At 33.9% G+C, this 20,122-nt stretch overlaps 1 protein-coding gene across 4 annotated transcripts; it reads left to right on the top strand.

The window, feature by feature from the left end:
- Positions 1 to 8,336: 8,336 nt before the first annotated feature.
- LOC130612553 (LIM/homeobox protein Lhx2-like) lies at positions 8,337 to 16,885 on the top strand. Of its 4 annotated transcripts, XM_057433881.1 has the most exons (5): positions 8,337 to 9,170; positions 13,940 to 14,098; positions 15,014 to 15,247; positions 15,352 to 15,590; positions 15,737 to 16,885. In XM_057433881.1, the coding sequence occupies exons 3-5, from the start codon at positions 15,045 to 15,047 to the stop codon at positions 16,465 to 16,467; spliced, it is 1,173 nt and encodes a 390-aa protein (XP_057289864.1). In that variant the 5' UTR covers positions 8,337 to 9,170; positions 13,940 to 14,098; positions 15,014 to 15,044; the 3' UTR covers positions 16,468 to 16,885. The 4 variants fall into 4 exon arrangements, with proteins under 4 accessions (XP_057289864.1, XP_057289862.1, XP_057289863.1 ...); XM_057433879.1 differs by lacking the exon at positions 13,940 to 14,098 and having other exon boundaries at positions 8,338 to 9,170; XM_057433880.1 differs by lacking the exons at positions 8,337 to 9,170; positions 13,940 to 14,098 and adding an exon at positions 9,545 to 10,194.
- Positions 16,886 to 20,122: the final 3,237 nt, after the last annotated feature.

Raw genomic sequence — 20,122 nt, 5'->3', positions numbered from 1 at the left:
TTAAATATAAAACATGCACGACCGCACGTCGAAATATCTTTAATAAACAATTTTTATACCAGAGCTTATGCTGGATTCATAAAAACTCATCGTCCCCAGTTGTATCCTATAGGATCATTCAGCCTTTACGCCAAAGTCCGTAAATAATTCTTACTCTCAGCCAAAAAAATGGATGTTACATTTGAAAACACATAACAAAGCGGAAAATGATTCAGGATAACGTCAACGAAATGACTTTTATTTCCTGTTGTGATACGCCCTTTCACTTAAATACAAACAACATAGGGTCCATTTTTCGTCGTAAAAAAGATAAAATAGAAAGAAGATGATGGATTTGAAAGGCTTTCTTTTTCTAAATTTCTAATTGTTCTTCTTTATGATTTTTGTTAACAAAAAAAATCTATTGTTCAAGATGATTAAATAAATTAAAATCACTAGTATCTAATTTCATGGAAGGGAAGTGACGCTTTGGTTATTAAGACAAGCTAAGTCTCGTACCTAAAAAAATAACATTGAGCGCACGCGTGTATCTCTATCTTGTGTGCCACATGAATCACTTTATGAAAGACAGTTTATGTATCACCAAGAAGGGGTAAGTCATTTTATAACGTATCTAAACTGTATCGCTATATCGTTTTTTTTATTTCTGATACCCAAAATAGAAGTTGAAATCCACATGATGTAAAAGGAATAGAGAGATATATACGGAGTAAAAAATAACAACAATATTTAGAAAGCCTAGGTGAGTACGAACGGTTTTTATCAGAGTCTCAAGCTCCATCCTTCAACTGCTCAGGTTTCGTTGCAGTCCAAAAAAACAAAAAAGCCCTGAATTTTACTATCTTGACTTGCTTGTACACAAATCGCATTTCAAGCCTAAACAACAATTCCCCAGAGATCAATGCGATTTCAACCCAGAGATCAATGTGATTTTAACCCAGAGATCAACGTGATTTCCACCCCGACATCAATGTGTTTACTACCCCAAGATCAATGTCATTTCCACATTGAGATTAATGTCATTTCTACCACGAGACAAATGTCATTTCCACCCCGAGATCAAAGTGATTTTCACCGTAAATTATTTTGTTGGCCTTGATTACTGGCAAGCAAGATTTTATTTTTTCAAAAACGAACTGAATAATAATTTCATTATGTTAATTCGATTATTTCTGTTCCTTGTTAGCTATTTACAAGTGCTTTGTTTGTTTGCGAAGTTAGGCGTGTACGCAAATCGAAATCATATTCTTGCTATGTTTGTCGTCCCATAGAATTTACGTCACTGTTAAAAAAAGGAAAAGTATCGGCAATATTGTTTCTCATAATTATGGTTGTTTGTATTTTCTTTTTTTTTTCTTTTTTGTACTCACTCTAAGCTGGATGTTTCTTACAAGTTGCTTCGTTTTTTGAACGATTAAAACCTCAAATTGGTGGTGTGGCTTATAAACGAAAAGCGTGTTATGACTATTTGGACATTTTCCTAACGCATCACACAACGGAAAAGCATTCAAACTTCTTTCGTCTACTCTTTTCACTTAACTTACAGACTAAAGTAGCGTTTTTGTGCTTGTTCCCGTTAGAAAATATTGGCTGGCTGAATTAATGACGTCTTGAAGCGGTAACATCATCAAAATATTTTGTCACAAAACAAAATAATTCAACACACCAAGCATGACGCCTTTAATGCTATGGCTACGCAGGATATATTAACTTGTCTTTCCATTTGGTAACCGATTAGACTCAAATGTTTCAAAATTCCATTTGTCCAAAAAACAGAAATGTTAAATAATCTCATCTTTGTTTTCCTTTGTTGTGCGGCTATTTTAATTTCCGTTCTATATGAACGTAATCTCAAGAAAAGGAGCTTTCACTTGTGTACTTTACAAAGAAGGTTTCGTCTATAAGATTGCGCACGTCTGTTATACTTTTTGTACTGTCTCTATGGCACATCATTAATACACTACATTTACATAAGTAATTCCTAAGTTATATCAGCTACGCCCAGCTAGTCTCCCACCAATTCACCAACAGTCGTGGGAAGTTTCTAGTACAATATAATTTTTTTGTCTATATATACCGAAAAATGTTAGTCGAAGTCAAGGTATAGACCGAGCTTGCGAGGTCGATGCGCTGACCGAGGGTAATATTTCTCGGAAGAGATGTACAAACAGTTTATATTGTATATATCAACTGATAGATATTTTGTTTGGGTTTGTAGAAACCGGGATTATTTTCTACAGATTTACTTGTGACAAGGTTGTATAAACCATATGCCTTTTTTCTGTTACTCACTGTGCTGATTAATGTTTATATAAAAAACGCAGTGGGTTTTAAATTATTAATATTTCTTGCTGTTCTCCTGGTGGATTGACTCGAGATTTTGAAATTATTGTAACTTGATTTTTGATTCTGTATGTAGCTAACTACGTTTTAACGATTCTTCAGCAATGTTATTTGTTTACATTCATAGCTACGATTTGGTTGGCTAAAAGTTATCCCGTGCTGTATAAAGCCTGTTGTTAAGGCTTTTTAGCCAATCAGCGCTGAGGATTTCTCGTATAAACCGGTTAAGAATAGTTATTCGAATTCCCACAGGGAAAAATTTTTGTTCAAATTATAGAGAGATTCGAATTATAAAAACTCTCTGTAATTCGAACGTTCAGCTTCAGAAAGTAAAAATTCAAATTTACAGAGAGAAATTACGTTAATTTCAAAATCAAGAAAACGTAATTCTAGTTTCATTCGATCTTTATTTTCATTGTTTACACAAAAAAGAGAAACTCTATTTGAAAAACTGTTGAATATTTGATCGCTTCACATTGGAGAGATGATCTCTTTCGATAATACGAGTTGCATCACCAAGTGCTTTTCTCAGGACGACACCAGAAATGGTGTAATTTGAATTTGTCAAAGCACTATTTACGCTCTAAAATTCGAATTAGGTAGAGAATCGTGCTGAAGGGACTGAAAAACTGTTCAAATTATAGAAACTTAAGGAAAATTGACCTTAAAGAAAACCCGTTGCATAGTAAAAAATACAAATGAAAGTATTTTTCCCCAAAGATTTCAGATATGAATTTCTAAAAGTTATATCAATCTATGATCAGTAAAGACAAAAACAATATCTTAAACCATTTTTAATTAAAACAAGAAGCCTTGGGGCCTCTAAGAATTTCCGCTTGCTACCAAAATATTTGATGACAACCTGCTAATTCGTTGTGTTATCGTGTCAAACATTCGAAGAGGTTTGGTGCATGAAGCTCTGAAGATAAAGCACACAAATGACATTATATCTTACAACAAACGCAAACAAAACGAAACGTGTCATAATAAACTCACGTTTTAAAAGAAATTGCTAACAAAAAATACAGCCTATCATTCATGGTTGAAACTCTTGCGATTGAAACGTTTATGGTCTTAAAAGGCATTTAGTTGACAAAAAATCAAAATTTTGATGTGACCATCATTTTCAGCACAATTTTTTTAATAATTGTGCCAATTTTTGTCGAAAATAAAGGAGTTTTAATTTTTGGACAAATTTTAGCCTGAAATGACATTTAGGTGACAAAAAATCACATTTTTCTATCATCATCATTTTCAGCATAATAAAGTATTTGTTAACTGTGCCAAATTTGGCCGAAAATAAAGTAGTTTTAATTTTTGGACCAATTTTGGCTTAAAATGGCATTTAGGTGACAAAAATCAAAATTTTGATGTCACCATTATGTTCAGCATACTTTTTTGTTAACTTTGCCAATTTTTGTTGAAAATAAAGTAGTTTTAATTTTTGGACCAATTTTGGCCTAAAATGACATTCAAGGTCGCAAAAAATTAAAATTTTAAACTCACCATCATGTTCAGCATACTTTATTTGTTAACTGTGCCAAATTTTGTTGAAAATAAAGTAGTTTTAATTTTTGGACCAATTTTGGCCTAAAATGACATTAAGGTGACAAAAATCAAAATTATGATGTCACCATTATGTTCAGCATACTTTTTTGTTAACTGTGCCAAATTTTGTCCAATTTTGGCCTGAAACGTCATTTAGATGACTTCCCAGTACTTGGGACAGGGTTAGTAAATCCCAGGGTCGATTTTTTCTCAAAAAATGATCTGAAAGAAAAAAACGACGGTTTTAAAGAATTTCCTACGCCTGCGGGCGCGGAAATTCAATAATAGACCTATTCATAAATTAAATTACGTAATGCGGCCCCGACATGAAAGTGAGACTAATGCTATTCCGTGAAAAACAACATTGAACATGGTGGAGAAAAGCTCTACCAAAATTAAGAAAGTATCTCTTGGCAGACAATGTGCAGCATATGGTTTTTTTTCACGTGAGTACATTATTGATAATGAAGTCAGAAAGCCTCCTGGTCTTAGTTTTTTTTTTAACTTTCCAACTGACCAAGCGCTTAAAACAGTGCCTGATAAAACGCCAGGATGGAAGAGATGGTTTTAGTGTTACAACAAATACCCAAATTTGTGAAAAATATTTCAGTTTAAATGTAATTTATAGACCGCCAGGTGGTACCAGAAAACGACTTATTACTGTTGCTAAGCCTACACTACACAGCTGGAATGATTATGGAGATAAAATCACTAAGAGAGAGGCACCAACTGCAAGACCCTCAGTACAGATTTTCATCCCCTCAAGAAGAGTTAGAACAAGAAAATATGGAGATAAAACCTGATGAATTAGACATTTTAAGAGACAACATTATAAAACTTGAAAGTGAGAATACTTTGTTATGTCAAAAAAGAAACAGTACAAAATACATCTGATTACTGGAAAAATACAGCCACACAATTAAAACTGAAAATTGAGCAGCAAAATAAACACATGTCACAAATACCTTCAAGAAAATCTGAATTTGTTAGTTACATACTTGGATCAGATGAAATATGTCATTTTTATACAGGACTACAAAGTATAAATGTTCTAAAGTCATTATTGACATTTTTGAATGCTGCATTTTTTATTTTTTTTTTGAATGCTGGTATTTTTGAATGCTGGTATCATGGGAGAAAAGCCTGTCCTATGTAATAATCAGTCACCAAAAGAGATTCAGTCGTGGACGTAAAAGAAGCACTTGAAAGTTTTTTAATTACTCTTGTGAAATTGAGAAGAGGATTTATAATTAAGCACTTTGCATTTTTATTTAAAGCAAGTGAGGTCACAATCACAAATACCTTCACCACATGGATACATTATATGCACTTCAGACTCGATTCCATTTGCATTTGGCCTAGCAGAGAAAAAATTCAGGAACTTATGCCAAAGTCCTTAAAAGGTTTATTTCCAAACACACGATGTATCATTGATTGTGTTGAATTGAAAGTTGCAGTTTCAGATTCCTTATTTCTTACAACCGTGAAAGTATTGGTTGGAATTGCTCCTGGAGGCGGTTTCACTTTTATCTTGTCTGCTTATCCGGGTAGTATGTCAGACAAAAAAATTGTTATTAAAAGTGGATTATTGGATCCTCTAAACAGAAACACTATACACCCGCGATTCACTAAATGTGTGCCTCTTCCATGTGAAAAAATAAGAATACTCCAGAAAGACAAATTTCTTGTTTTTTTTTATAAAAAAGTGTATACTTAATGAAAAGAAGTGACAAAGAAGATAAGTGTTGTCATATGAGCTTGCATAAACAGCGTTATTGCCCAAAGAATATTTTTCATACACAAAAAATTTGGCACAAAAAATAGAAAATTAATATCTAACTGTTAATTTCATCCAATTTTAAATGTAGAAACAACCGCAATCCGGCTACACATGTTTTCTTTGCGTTACTTTTGCAAATATTTTTGATAGTTTCGATACCAAATGTTTCCTCTTTCTTGTGGTACACACGAAACGGAAATCTTTTTAAGATCTAAATTTGAATGAAAATATTACTGCCGTAAAATATTAATATAAAGTTGGTCCAAATAATTAAATACGAAATATGCACCATTTACTAAGTTATTATATGCCAATATAATATTGGGACATCACTTAGAACATCTCACAATTACATAAAAAATGAACTTTACCCCGAGCAAGCCCATCTTTTTTTAAAGAGGGATGAGAGCATAAGATGGAGGGTTAATTGGACGCCATCCCGCCCATTCCAATATGTCAAAAAAGTTTTGACTAGATTTTTTTGTCTTGTTTAATAATATAATATCATTCTAAATTCCAAGATTGTTTCCGTTACAAATTCCATCATTAAAGGTCACGTTGTTTTGACCAGGATGACAACATCTGGGTGTAAACCTAAAACTAATTTGATACAAAAAAATTATTAAAACTAAAGATTGATTTTGACTTGCCACACTAGTCTAACGGATTAAGGTAACACAAGAACTTGAATTTTTTTAGCAGAAAGTCGACAAACAGCGAGTAGGCCAATAGGGAAAAGCTAAGAATAGATAGAGCAAGCAACATTCGCCTCAGTCTTAATGTATTTTTCTTATAAAAAAGGGTTACCGGACATGAAAAGCATTTTCAGTTATGCTGACAACGAAAGTTGAAGTTTTCTCCATATTTCTTTGGTTGTTTATGCAAGCCCATGTGACAGAACTTATCTTTTTTAACGCTAATGTTCAATAAGTTACGTAACAATAATTTCTTTAAAACGGATGTCTAGAGTTCATAAAAAGTTGAGCAGCATTATCATTGTGGTAGAGTTGAAATTTCTGTACTTTACTGCTCGACAACAAACTAATGTTCCGTGACTTTAAAGGGTTCAAGTAAGATCTCCATCTTGGATGTTCCTATTCATCATAGCACACTCTAAATAAAGGTATGTAATACGTAGACCACTCGAAAAGTTAAGTAAAAAAACGGACTTCATAACTGTGTAGACAAACTGTTTACGAATTATCACTTTATTTGATAAATTTGTAACTTTTTTGCTATTTTCTGAAACAAGGAATACTTTCTTTATGTATTCTTTTTGGCGGGAAATGAGTTATGGTCTGTAACATATATTACATGTCAGTAAATTAAAGTTTGTTTTGACAGGGCACAGAGACAAAACGAGGAGCTGTATTTCTTAACAAATGCTATGTTACTAGCTTTAAGAGGGTAATTAATACCATTGTTGTTGTTTTGACTGGCGATATGTGCAATTATCTTGTATGTATGCAAAATTTAGAGGAATATGGCTAGCTAGCTGGTGCAAAAAAAGTTTCAAGTTTATTTCATAAGGAAGTATGATTTCGTAGTAAGATGAGTGTTTATATGGAATAAATTATGCTTGTCAACTACACGCAGAGAACTTTCCGCCATTTTCAGTTATATTTCTATTTTAATGTGATATTTAAGAAGATTTTAAGTGCAATTTTTTCACCGCTATTAGTTTAATTTTCGTGTAAGTCACTAAATTCAAAAATCAAGAGTCCATTTTATAGCTCTTTTGAAGTTTAAAATAAAAATTTGATAGTGACAAAAAGGGTCGAAGGTGCGTGGAGATATGGAGAATTGAAAATAAAAAGAGTCTATAGTATAAATAAACAATTCTTCAAGAAATATAACTTTTTTAATAAGTGATAAAATATATGCTATTTAAGACATTTTATATTGTTATTGGAATATACGTCTTTTTCCAGAAGAAAAATATCCTACCAAATATTTATCATAATTTAGAGATGAGTACAAAGCCGCCATAATAATTGCAAAACAAAATGTAAAAAGTATTCAGGCGCACTTGAGACTTGTTATTATTATTGGATTTTTTTATTATTGTTTAAATTGTTTCCCCAGGGGAGCCCTTCAGTTCATATTGGTACTATCAACGAGGGTCCTGCGAAGAGGGGATCCTAGTGCATTTAAAGCTTCCATTTGAGCTTCAGAGGTACAGCCATCACTCAACTAGACAACAACCTATCAATTCTGTTTTCATACTGAGCGCTAACAGAAAGGTAGATTCACACTTTTATAGTCTTCGGCATGACTCGCCGGGGTTTGAATCCACGACCTTCTGCACTGGAACCGAACGCTCTACTACAGGCTAACGAGCTATAAATTGAAAATGTATTTGCATTATTCGGGGATGACAAGTGTAGTTGTAGACAAAATATAAAATAAAACATTACGCATGCACAAATTTTGTGACGTCATTCGTGCCAGGGGGGTCAATTTTTTACTAAAAAATATGGGTTGGGGGAAAGACCATAAAGTATCCAAATTACTGTGTTAGCTACTCCGTTAAAAACTCTGATAATTAGTGAATTTTTTACACAAATCTTGTTACTTTAATTTTTGTTTTTGTTTTATTCTTGTTGTTTAATTCAACTTCCGCTTATGCTCTTGTGCCGGGGGTAATCTTGCATTTTGAAAAACGAATATTAAGTTGCGTACGTGATGTGTGTTTTTAAACAGTTTAAAGAGGAGAGAACAAGAGAGAGAAAAATAACAAAAAGATAAGGTATGAGTTTTTTTTGTATTAAGTACTACATGGTATAAATAATATGTAAGCATGGTTTGTATTGTCGTAGTGGTGGTGGTGGTAATGGTAATAATGATATTCGGTTGTTTTTGGTGGTTGTGGTGGTGGTGATGATAGTAGCAGTGGCGTTGACGTGGTGGTGGAAGTGGTAGTAGTGGTAGTTGTGGTGGTGGTGTTGTGGTTGTTTTTGTTGGTAGTGAGAGTGGTGGTTTTGTTGATGGTAGTGGTAGTGGTTGTGGTGGTGGCGGTGATGGCGGTGGTGGTAATGGCGGTGGTGCTGGTAGCGGGGGTGCTGGGGGTGATAGTTGTGGTGGTGTTGCTGTTGTTGGTGGTGGTGATGATGGTGGTGGTTACAATGGTAGCTGTGGTGGTGTTGTTGTGGTTGTTGTTGTTGTTGGCAGTAACAGTGGAGGTGTCCATGGTAATGGTGGTGGTGGTGTTAATATTCCATCCACAAACAAAAGAAAAATAGGTTCCTTTTAATCAATTGGAATTAACATATTTTGTGCAATAGATTTCTGAATAAAGCTTAATATAGACATAAAATATCTAAGACAATTAGCAATGAAACAGGGAATTATTTTTTTATGTTCTTTTAATGAGTTTAAATTAGAAAGTTATTACGCTTTTTAAACAAGAATGTTTTCAAAAAACAATTTATATTCACATTAATGAGAGATAGATGAATCAAAAAAGTGTGGAGAAAACATGTCACTTGAAACATCGCTTGTAAGTTTTTTTATAAACGTTGTACGCATTTTCAGTCCCGAAGTCAAACTACCTCCCGAATACATATGCATATATTTTCAGTAGCTATCTTTTCTGTTATAATAACAATTGCAGAGATTGATATAAACTGCAATGGACTGAGAAGGTTGTTGAATGGTGTAATAGTAGACGGTATGTGCTTCATAATGCGTGATGAATTAAGGTCAATTTGCTTTACATCTGCTGAGACTTCTAATACTGTTCTGTAAGTTACATTGAGTTCTCATCTGCCTCTACATTGGTCAACCAGCACAACCCAAGGAAATTTTTAAAATCGAAAAATAGGAAAATTTAGTTTTTACGAATGATCTGGTATTGTCAAGAAAAGTTTTCTCCCTTCCCCATCTGGCAAGGACGCAAGAGTGTTTAGGAAAGATATCATAATTTCAAGGATTCAAGGATATGTGTCGAAACGATGTGCATTCAAATTTCTTCGTACGACCCTCTTCTGGTGAAGCTATGCTATCCATTTCTTTTCTCATGGTTGCCTTGTACAGTGCCATAACCGCCGGGGGTGGGGCAGGGGGGGCACAAGCGCCCCTCCAATAATTTTTGTATGTATTGTCCAAGCGATGGTAGTATTGTGGATTCTAGTAATATTTATAATCCATATTTCATTCATTACTTCTTGTCCACTTCTAAAATAAAAAAATAAAATTATTGGCAAACTGCCGCAAGACTAATTTTTTTGCAGTCAAACGCAGCAACAGCTGCCATTTTAAAATCAACTTTCGGGAAAGTTTGAATATATATTTACTGTTGGAATTAGTATGGTAAGTGGTTGTGTGTAAAAATTTGGCAAAGCACCAACATATTTTGTGAGAGTGAAAGAAACACTTAGGCCTATTTTTAGTTCAGTTATTTGAGTTCAACAATTGAAATACTTCGTGCAGGCAGCCATGGTGGTATTGCAGGCCATGTTGCATAGGAAATTTGTTGTATACAGTGGAATCAAATCTGTTTAAAGAAACTGCTTTTCTTTATGGTAATTATTATTTTTATTGTGTATTTATATTTTGTTGCGGGATTCTAATTATGACACGGCGCACAAGGGACTAAAGTTTGTCCGAAATAAAAGAAGGGTTATAATGCGACAAAAAATCTAAGGAAAAAAAAGCTGCATTCTCGAGATAAAGTGAGGTTCGAGGGTATTCAAGACATACCTTATCGACTTGAACATTGTTAGAAAATTGATGAAATTATAGACCGATAATTTTCAACCGGTAGAGAATTTTTCTTAAAAAAAAAATGAAATCGCAAAGATGAAGATCCACTGACGATGTTTTAATGTTGGTTGACTGACTAAAATTTCATTTGTCGTAAAAAATATCCGACACTTTCTCTGAAAAAGTCCGGTATTTGTAAATAACTTCTGGAAAGTCCAGCGATAAGTTTCCATTTAGAATACCTTCTTCCTGGATAGTTCCTACATTGGACACTCTCCCTGGAAAAGTCCGCTATTTCTAACAAATTCATTGAAAGTCCATTGATATGTTGCCATTTAGCACAATTTTTCCTGTCCCCCCCACACATAATACCCATAGTAAATTACAATTGACCCTACACAAAACAACGCTGCACCAACTCCGCTTAATTTTTAAAATAATTTTTTTTAATTTTCCCTGAAGCTTTCTGAAACTTCCCTTTATTCTTTGTTGACGTATAATAGAAAAACATGTCAAGTTCTTTTCCCTTTTTTCTGTAAATTATGATAAACAACAACATTTGAGTTTGTTAGCAAGTTATGGAGGTACTAGACTTCTTACTAAAAGAACATGTAAGTAACACTTAGTTCTTTTCAAAAGTTAGAGCAAGTTAAATACTGGATTCTTCTCACCCTGAGAAAGTGTGTTGCTAAGGATTATGAAAATCCTTTCCATAAACGATGTCTTTTCATTGTTATAAAACGTTACTTTGAAGGCTTTCTTCTGAAATAGCATTATGAAGATGAATTGTTTAAAAATATTTCGAAGATTCAATAAACGGCAGTTAACGTGTACGGTACTGAAACTTAGAATAACTAATAACCTCAGAAAAGAAGTAATTGTTCTTTTCTGTGGTTCTGTAACCATATTTTTTTTATATTCAGTTTGCAAGCATAGCGACTAAGCAGCTTTCAACCAACCTAGGTACGTAACCTAGGTACGTAACCTAGCAACCTAGTAAACATAGTTACCAACACAGCAACTTTGTCATTGAACATGTCAAGGTCAAGTTTTTACAGAAGCAATAGGACAATTTGTTCCGTTTCCTTGTGCAAATCCTTAATAACAAGCAATTTTCGCTATCCCCCTTGGTGATAAAAGGTAAGGATATGGTGATGGCTTTATATGAATACAGTCTAAATGTAAAATTCTATTACCCTTTAATCTAGCGATTAATGAGATATTTATCAAGTAATGATAAAAGATTGTCGCTTGTAGATAAGGAATTTGTTTATAATGCAAGGTTGTTCTGTCGACGTGGCAGTTTTATGTTCCTAGTGTGTCCTCGTGTCAAGACAGTTTTTGGTACTTTATTTTAGTTTTATGTAGTGCTTCTAGTGTGCCACGTCACAGAATCTCACGGTGGTTTTGTTACTTTATTGCAGTTTTATGTTTCTAGTGTGTCCACGTGTCAAAAAGTCCCGTGGTTTTTGTTATATAGATATTTTAATCAACTTTGCGCAAGGAAGGCCGCCAAATGTTTGAGTGTTTGAAAGAAATCAGAAAAACGACGAAACTTTTTATGAAGGCTTCATATTGTGAATTTTTCAATTTTTTGATCTTCTATAGATTTTGTTTACTATCAATTTTTAAATATTTGTGTAAAAAAAAAGCACGGAAATTGGCGGAGCGCGAGAAATAAAGAACAAAATTAATGCTAAAAGTGATAATCTTGGAGGACTGAGAAGTTAACGTTCGGTTTTTATTTTTATCTTTCATCGCTACCTATCACGTGATTTGGTGTTGAATTTAATGACAATTAGCGGTTACGTTCTTTAATGTTAATGACCGTTTTGATTAAGTTAAAATATTTTTGCAAATTCCATAAAACAAAGAGCTGCATGTCATTGATTGTGTCCTTTGCATTTGTTGAACTGTTTGTGTATTCTGTAATATAGACTGTTTGTGTTTCTTGCTATTCTGTAAAATAGACTGTTTGTGTTTCTTGGTAGTACGTACATTTTTTTGCCCATTCCTATTCTCTCTCCCTTCCATCGCAAGCATTTTGAAACTATTACCAGTTGTATATGAAACAAGAGTCACGTGAAAGAATAATGAAGGAACATGCAGTCAAGTGTTTCTAAATATTTAACTTTTTTGTTCATGGCATCTTAAGAACTCCGACCACTTTCCCAGCCCTTTCCCCTATAATAACGTCTCATATTAAGAGTGTTCTTTATTTCGAGAGTTCACTGTAAATAAATCTGATTTTTTCTTTTGTATTTTCGTGAACCGTCAAAAACAGCATTCAAAATACCTTTTACAAACCAGCCTGGATATCTCACAATAAACCTTTATATTCTTGAAGTACAGTTACGTGATCCATCCAAGGGTTTCAAGAGGTATTTCCTTTCCTTATGCTTGATACAAATATCAACAGTATAGCATCATTAGACCACACTTAAAGTATTTCATTGGAAACATTGGTTTGATTGTACTCAGAAAACCCTGCAGTCATCTTCTTTTTAGCCAGCGTGTTTTGCGGTTGTATTTTGCTTCGTTTCGACAGGCTCGGTGGTCTAATAAGTTGATTGATTCGCTTATTGGGAGAAAAAAAATTTTGGTGATAATTTGTTTTTTAATCAAATTTTTTTTTTTGTTCTTTTTATAAAGTAGATTCATAGCAAAGAAAGCTTTGTCGTAAAGATAGCGTTGTCGTAAATACACAGGTTTCGTAAAAACAGTGCTTTCATAAAGATAGCGGTTTCGTAGAGATAGCGGTTACCTGAGGATAACTTTTTTGTTGTTTATATAATTATATTTATACAATTAGAATTACAGTGGAAACTGTCTAAAACGGCCACTCTAAGACGAATATTTTATTTTTTTTAAAAACTCTCGCAGTGCAACATCTTTAAGGCGAACGCCTTCACAAAGTGGACCCTTTTTTATCCCACGTAAACATTTCGGTTAAAAATAGCCTCCATAATCCACATTGGTTAGACATTCACTTAGATTACTTGTTTCTTATCCTGTCGATGTATTTGTTGCTTTAATCGGAAATTGCAAAAGGTTTCCCTTGTTTAACTTTTTAGCTAGCATTTTAGAATGAAAAAACTCTCCTTAAATCGAAGATATTTAACGTAAGTAAATTCAAAAAAGTTTCAGCCCAACAAACTTTCGGTGAAAAAGTAGGATGAAAATTTACTCGCCGAAAATTAGAATCGACTTAAATTTGTCAGGCGGATTTCTAAAAATTATTTTTATGGTATTAAGAAAAAACTGAACAGTATTTCAAAACAAAAGTCAGTACAACGTACAAAGTTGTTCTAGTTCTGCTTTTTTGTAGTTATTTTAGTCAATAAACAACTTTGTATTTGTCATCAATGTTTTTGATTTGCTTTTGCCTATTTTATTTATATTTTTTTCGTTTCTTGTTGTTTTTTTTGTATGTGTGTTTTTGGTCGTTTCTGTTTCTTCCTTATCTTTATTTTTTGACTGATATTTTGAATTTCTGTCCAATCTTTTATCTTGTCGAAGTTTTTTTTGCCGTAACTTTATCAAAATATTTTTGGATTTATGTAGGATAAACAAGAAACATTTTACAAGTCAAAGTCTGGAAGTTCTGGAATCTGACGCTGTCCAGTCTCTCTCCTTTCTTTCTGTCAAAGTTTGTTGTGACACTTGTTGTACCTCCACCACGCAGACATGTCTTCTAGTGTGTTATCTCGCTAGGATGTAAAGGTACCAATGTCCTTGTCCATTGATAACTTCCCCAGACTCTTGTCACATGTGTTGTGTCACGTGTTCGCTCTCAAGTTTGCAGCAAAAGCTGGCAGGCCAATAAGAAGCAAAATCGTTTTGGGAGTGGGAGGGGTGGTATTGACGAGGAAACTTATAGGGAAAACTATAATTTAACTTTCTGATTGGCATTTGCTTAATATTTCGATCTTTTATATACCACAAAAAAATTATATATATCTAAATTTATAGAGTTCAAATTGTCCGAAATTCTTTTACATTACCAACCTCATGTTCATAGAATTTTGTATCTTTTTCGACATCAGAACGGTAATAAGTAGGAATGAGGTTGCCACCTTGACAACATGCAAAAGCAACTTTTTCATTTTCACTGACCACAACCCACGCTTTTATCTCTTAAAAGGGTGCATAGTAATACTCTGTATACACATATTTATATTATTTTTATATATTTCTTATTTGTATTAAGCTTTGTAAGATGCCAAAACAAGACAAGAGGATGTATTATTTTAACAAATTATCAAAGTTTGTTTGATAGCTCTTTGTTTGTGTGAGGAGAGATCCGTTCAAAACATTAGATCAAATTTCGTACGTCTCATTTCCTCTAGTAAAAAAGGTACGGTTGATGCGCACGTAATAGTGAAATCACAAAGTGCGATGCATGAAACATTTCAAATTAAAAGTGCATCCGAATTTAGTAACGGATAAAAAAACTGAATATATCTTGCTTCAAGAAAATTTGATAAATATATACCCACGAATTGGGACATGACTGTCATAGGGTCAGCGACAAAATGTAGGAAAAGTGGGTCCACCGCAAATAATAATTTGTGCTTTGGCCACATATTCCGTGCGTGGGACTTGAGGCTTTATAAGTATAGCGTATTTTTAATTTAGAGATCAAAACGTTAAAGGAGGTTGCTGAAAGATGTTACTGAAAATGGATGAATCCGAAGTTAGCATCTGCGAAGTTTGCTGGCTAAAAATCACTGATAGGTTCTACCTTCAAGTCGGCACAAAGAAGCTTCACAATAAATGTTTGAAATGTCGAGCATGTATGACGTCATTATGTTCAGATACGTCATGTTACGAAAAGAATGAACAAATATTCTGCAGAACGTGCTATTTCAAGTGAAATATACTTCCTTCTTATTTATTTATTTATTTATTTATTTATTTATTTATTTTTATTTATTCATTATATTATTTATGGCGATATTAATTAATACTTTTAGATTGTTTTCCATACCAAATTGTTTGGGATGCAAGCAGGAAATCTCCTCGTCTGATTTTGTGATGCAAGCAAAAAAAACTTATTATCATGTTAACTGTTTTCGCTGTTCCCTCTGCTCAGTACTGCTGAAAAAAGGCGACAAGTACGGCATTCGAAATCTTCAGCTTCTGTGCGAACCACATTATCTCTGTGATGCGAGGATTCAAAAACCGCTTTCTACACCAGCAAATGAAAACGAGGGTATGTAAACTTTTTATCTCGCAGGACACCCATAAATTGTCAGGATATCAAAATATGAAATAAATAAATGTTATGAGAGAAGTGCATAACTTGAAATAGTTTTTTTGCATAAATATCTCTTTGTTATGGAACCCTTTGTTTTTAAGGAACCAACAGAAAAATAATACAAGAAAATCCAGCACGAAATATAAAAAGATCAAACACGGACCAACATTTTCTTGGAGACGTAAATAACAAACACATAAAGCTTAGCGTCGATATTGAGCCATTACAGCTACCATCTTTACTGGCTGATATCGATGAAAAAGAAGAGCAAGATATAACGGTGACGACATCGTGTGACGAAGTTAATCGAGACAAAACCATATCGGCTTTTAGTTCTTCTACAAGCACTTTGCTTGACAAACAAATTGGTTCGCCTGTGTTAAATTACTCTGACCACGATCAATCGCACTCTATCTCGCCTTCAACAAGCAGTGGAGACGAAGAAAAATTGCTTACGGAAAACCCAAAAACGAAACGTAAAAGTCGGTCCAAAGACGGAAAACCGAAACGTATACGAACTACTTTCAAAAATTTTCAGCTTTTGGCAATGAAAGATCTGTTCGATATTGAAAAGAACCCAGACTCAGCCGCTTTGCAAAAACTGTCCGAAAAAGTTGGTTTAACAAAACGGGTTCTTCAAGTTTGGTTTCAGAATGCTCGAGCTAAACATCGAAAGGGTTTGAGTATATTTAGTGATGCTGTTGTAAGAACGTCGTTGGACGAACAAGCCGATAAAAAACAAGCCGATGAAAAACCGGACTTCGACCCTGAGTCATCTACAATTTTAGGGGATGAATCAAAAAAGGGAGAAACAATGACCCCTGTTTCATAAAATAAATTGATTGATGGATTTAGGATTTTTTCGTGAATTTTCATGCCAAGTGTATTTAATGCATCATAGTCTACCATAGAGTTGTAAAAAATTATAAGTATATGTATGTAGTGAATTCTTGCAGTCGCCATTTTTTTCTACACCTGAGCAATAAAAGCTTCATAAGAAAAAAATTTAAATCTTTTTAATAATAGCCGTATTTCGTGTGCGATATATAAAGGTTTTCCACGGGTTAACGACTTCTATATTATAATATCCGTATGGTGCTTTTAATAATTATTTTATGCTAATTAGAATCTGTCTTTTTGTGATATTTTTTACAGTATATCGTTTATTACTTTCAATTTTATATCTTAAACAGAAATTTTATTATGTAAATATTTGCATATCACGTATTTTGTATTTTCTACTCAAAAATACCAACTTTTTAAAAAAATGTTTTTTGTACGCATGTCGAATACTAATTTTTTTATAATAGCGGTTAACCCGGGACTGCTATTGTGTCTATAGTGTTGTGCGAAGTCTTGTCGTCCATAAATCGCGTTGCCTCCTTTAAAATGACATAAAGCAAAAGAGTGCTGCTTGTGGTGTTTCTATACAGCTAAATACGAAATATTTTTCGCTTTTGGGCAAAATGATACTGAAATATATATCACCCACCCAAAATACCTAGAGGCACCTAAAGAAATCTAAATTTACAAATAGAACCATCTAATGATTTGGGCTATTTCTCTAAGGCGTCTGATATGAAACGAGGACTAACAAAGTCTCTTTAAATCTATCCGCTTGCTTTTGTGAGAAGATTTGTTGACTACTAAGTTTTTTTTCTGTTGTCGGCCATGTCATCACGTCAGTCCATCTCGTTTTTTTGTGGAGAGATGTGTGATTTAGGATGAAGTGCACTCTACCTAATTCTCTTTAATGAAAATGGAAAAATTCCGAATTATGTCAAGTAACATTTTGAATTTGTATTCATTTCTACTAGGGAAAAATTTGAACGCTATAAATATTTCGATAACAAAAACTTTCGAACAATTAAAAATTTCGGATCAAATTTTGTTTCAAAATAATAACATCTGACATCTTTTGTTCACACTGCCAAAAGACTAAAAAAAGCGGAAGTGCTTTACACACCCCACAACGGTAACCAGACGTTCGTACGTCTGATTGGTTATGTCAATGGTGTTCCCATAACAACTGCGTCACGTGTTACACCATCGCCTTTATCTCTTTGTGAGAGTGTTGTAACTAGAGTTGCACCGCATTTCAAGAAAGAGAAAATGTTCATATGCGTAAAGTACCGAAAATAAATTGATCTGATTGGACAGGAGTTTTTTGGATTCAATTCAGCATTTTGTGCGTGACATGTGAATCAAAGATAAGCCGATGTCCCCCGCGAAGAACATTATCCATTGTTGGAAATCCGGTTTTATTTTCAAATGCCTACACTTGCAGTAAACAACAAACAAACAAAACACAACACCATTTTTGTAAAATAGATTTGTCAAGTGTCCAGTGTCAAGCAGACACGTGCCAAATTAATATTGAATAAAAATAAATGCAGTGCTTCATCATTAGCATCTTGTATTTTTAAAATTTCTTTGTTTTCTTGTATGTTGAATTGGAATTTGGGGCCACTTAGTTTAATCGAATGGCACTAAATTGGACGGGTGCTTGTTTGAAACAATACAGTTTACTTACACGAAAGGTTTCTGGTATAAACAAAACAATGTCTGGCGACATGTAAATCACAATGTGTCTGCTTTTTTATGTTTGCAGGTCAACCTTTACTTCACAAGTGCAAGTACGACCCTTCAACCAGGGTGTATTTTGTTGTTGTTGTTATTGTTGAACAATTTTTACATTTTTAAGTTTTTTCCCACAAGGGACAAAACAAGTAATGCAAAGAATATTATAAAATTGCAGTGCGGAAACACAGATGTAAGGATAATTTTATAACTAGACAAAATGATTAGTTCAATGTTTTTAACCTTACCTGATTTGAGTTTCAAGTTTTTAAGATCTAAGCGCTGTTAACAGTAGCGACGCCAGAAATATGAAAAGGACGAACACTGTTAAAAAAAAAAATTTACAGCGGCTACAAAACGGCGTTTGGTTTTCGGCTTTAGTGGGTACCCAAATATAACTAAAAATGACAGGAAAAGTTCCCTGCATATATTGGATATCCATAATTTATTCCATATAAGCACATACTTCTACATGTTTTCTAATAAATAAACTTTGAACTTTTAAAGCTAGCAAAATAGCATATTTTAACAAGTAAAATATGCTTGTTTCCTCGTCAAAACAAACTTTCTATTCACTGAAGAAAACTTTGCTTTTTTTAGCAAAAATAAAAAAGTAACAAATCCATCATAAAAAAGTAATTGTTCATTGACAGGTTTATGTAGACCTCACTGTGGTTCTGAAGTGTATGTAATTTCTTGCACCTTGACTTTTTGGTATATATGTAAAAAAAAAACTCGAAAACTCTTATTAAACATGGAAAGTTACACTTGAAAGGAACAATGGATGGAAGACCTTCCAGAATCCTCTTCACAGGTATTTCAAACGAGCCACCCTAAACAGGGGCGTAGCCAGAGTTAGTCAGGCTCTGCGATCGACTGACCTACTTTTTTCATCTCAACACGTCGTTTTTTCCACCGCCACCGCCAACACATGGATGGGCGCACCAATTGTGCATCATCGGCACAAATCCTTTCCCGGGCGGCGCACAAAAGCTTCGCACTTCGCCCGCCGTTTGCGCAGGATTTAATAGTATCCGCTTTGTTTTGCAGGCTGAGGTGTTGAATCTCTACTTTGTTTCCCAGATAATCTCTTTCGCAGGATTACCTGCCAAAAAGTATGCCTATGTACGGTCTTGTGTCTTCCCTTTATGGTAATTTTGGACGCATCCTATTGGCTAGTAAATTTCGCAGAGAGGTTAAAAATTCGCTCCATATATGGCTATAGAAAATACGCAAGAAAGTCAAAAATAAAAACAAGGCTGGCAAAGTTGTGAAGGTGAAGAAAGCATGATGTTGCTGTCAAACGTGGGTCCGTCTTAAGGTTTATTCATTGTAGTGAAGGCTCTCAGGTTTGTCTTTTTCAAAGGTCATTTTAAAAACCTTATGAACTTTCTCTTGATATATATACAGAATTGATAAGGTTAATGTTATGATGATGCTGGTAATGTATCTGTTAAAATTAATAGTTGTCATTGTTATTTTTTTAATAACCTCCAATCTGCAGAAAACTTTATTTTGGTGCTAATTATGAAGAAAGAAGAATGAACATTCTAATTATTGCTTTAATAACTTTCAATCTATAAAAAACATTATGATGGTGTTGTGTTGTCTTATTGCTGATTTGATTACACCCTTGATGATAAAGATTTTAATGTATTTTATGTTGTCATTTATTCTCCTTTTTCGATCAATTGTTCAGAATACTTAACGTCTATCGCGTGTGTCAGAGAGTTGGTTTTATGGCGTTTCCGTGCTTAAGGGGCGTGAAAAGGCGTTGCACACGTTGGGGGGGCTCACAACGCCCCCCCAAACCCCCAGTTGGTTCTTATCGCACCTTTGGTGCGATGTTGACCCTGCGTTGACCCTGGTTCGACTAAGGTTAATTTTTTTCTGGCTACGCCCTGCTA

Source organism: Hydractinia symbiolongicarpus, chromosome 10 (assembly GCF_029227915.1).
Source record: "Hydractinia symbiolongicarpus strain clone_291-10 chromosome 10, HSymV2.1, whole genome shotgun sequence".
In the NCBI taxonomy this organism is placed as follows: Eukaryota; Metazoa; Cnidaria; class Hydrozoa; order Anthoathecata; family Hydractiniidae; genus Hydractinia; species Hydractinia symbiolongicarpus.
The sequence above is the reverse complement of the archived record's forward strand: the minus strand, read 5'-3'. Positions and strand labels throughout refer to the sequence as shown.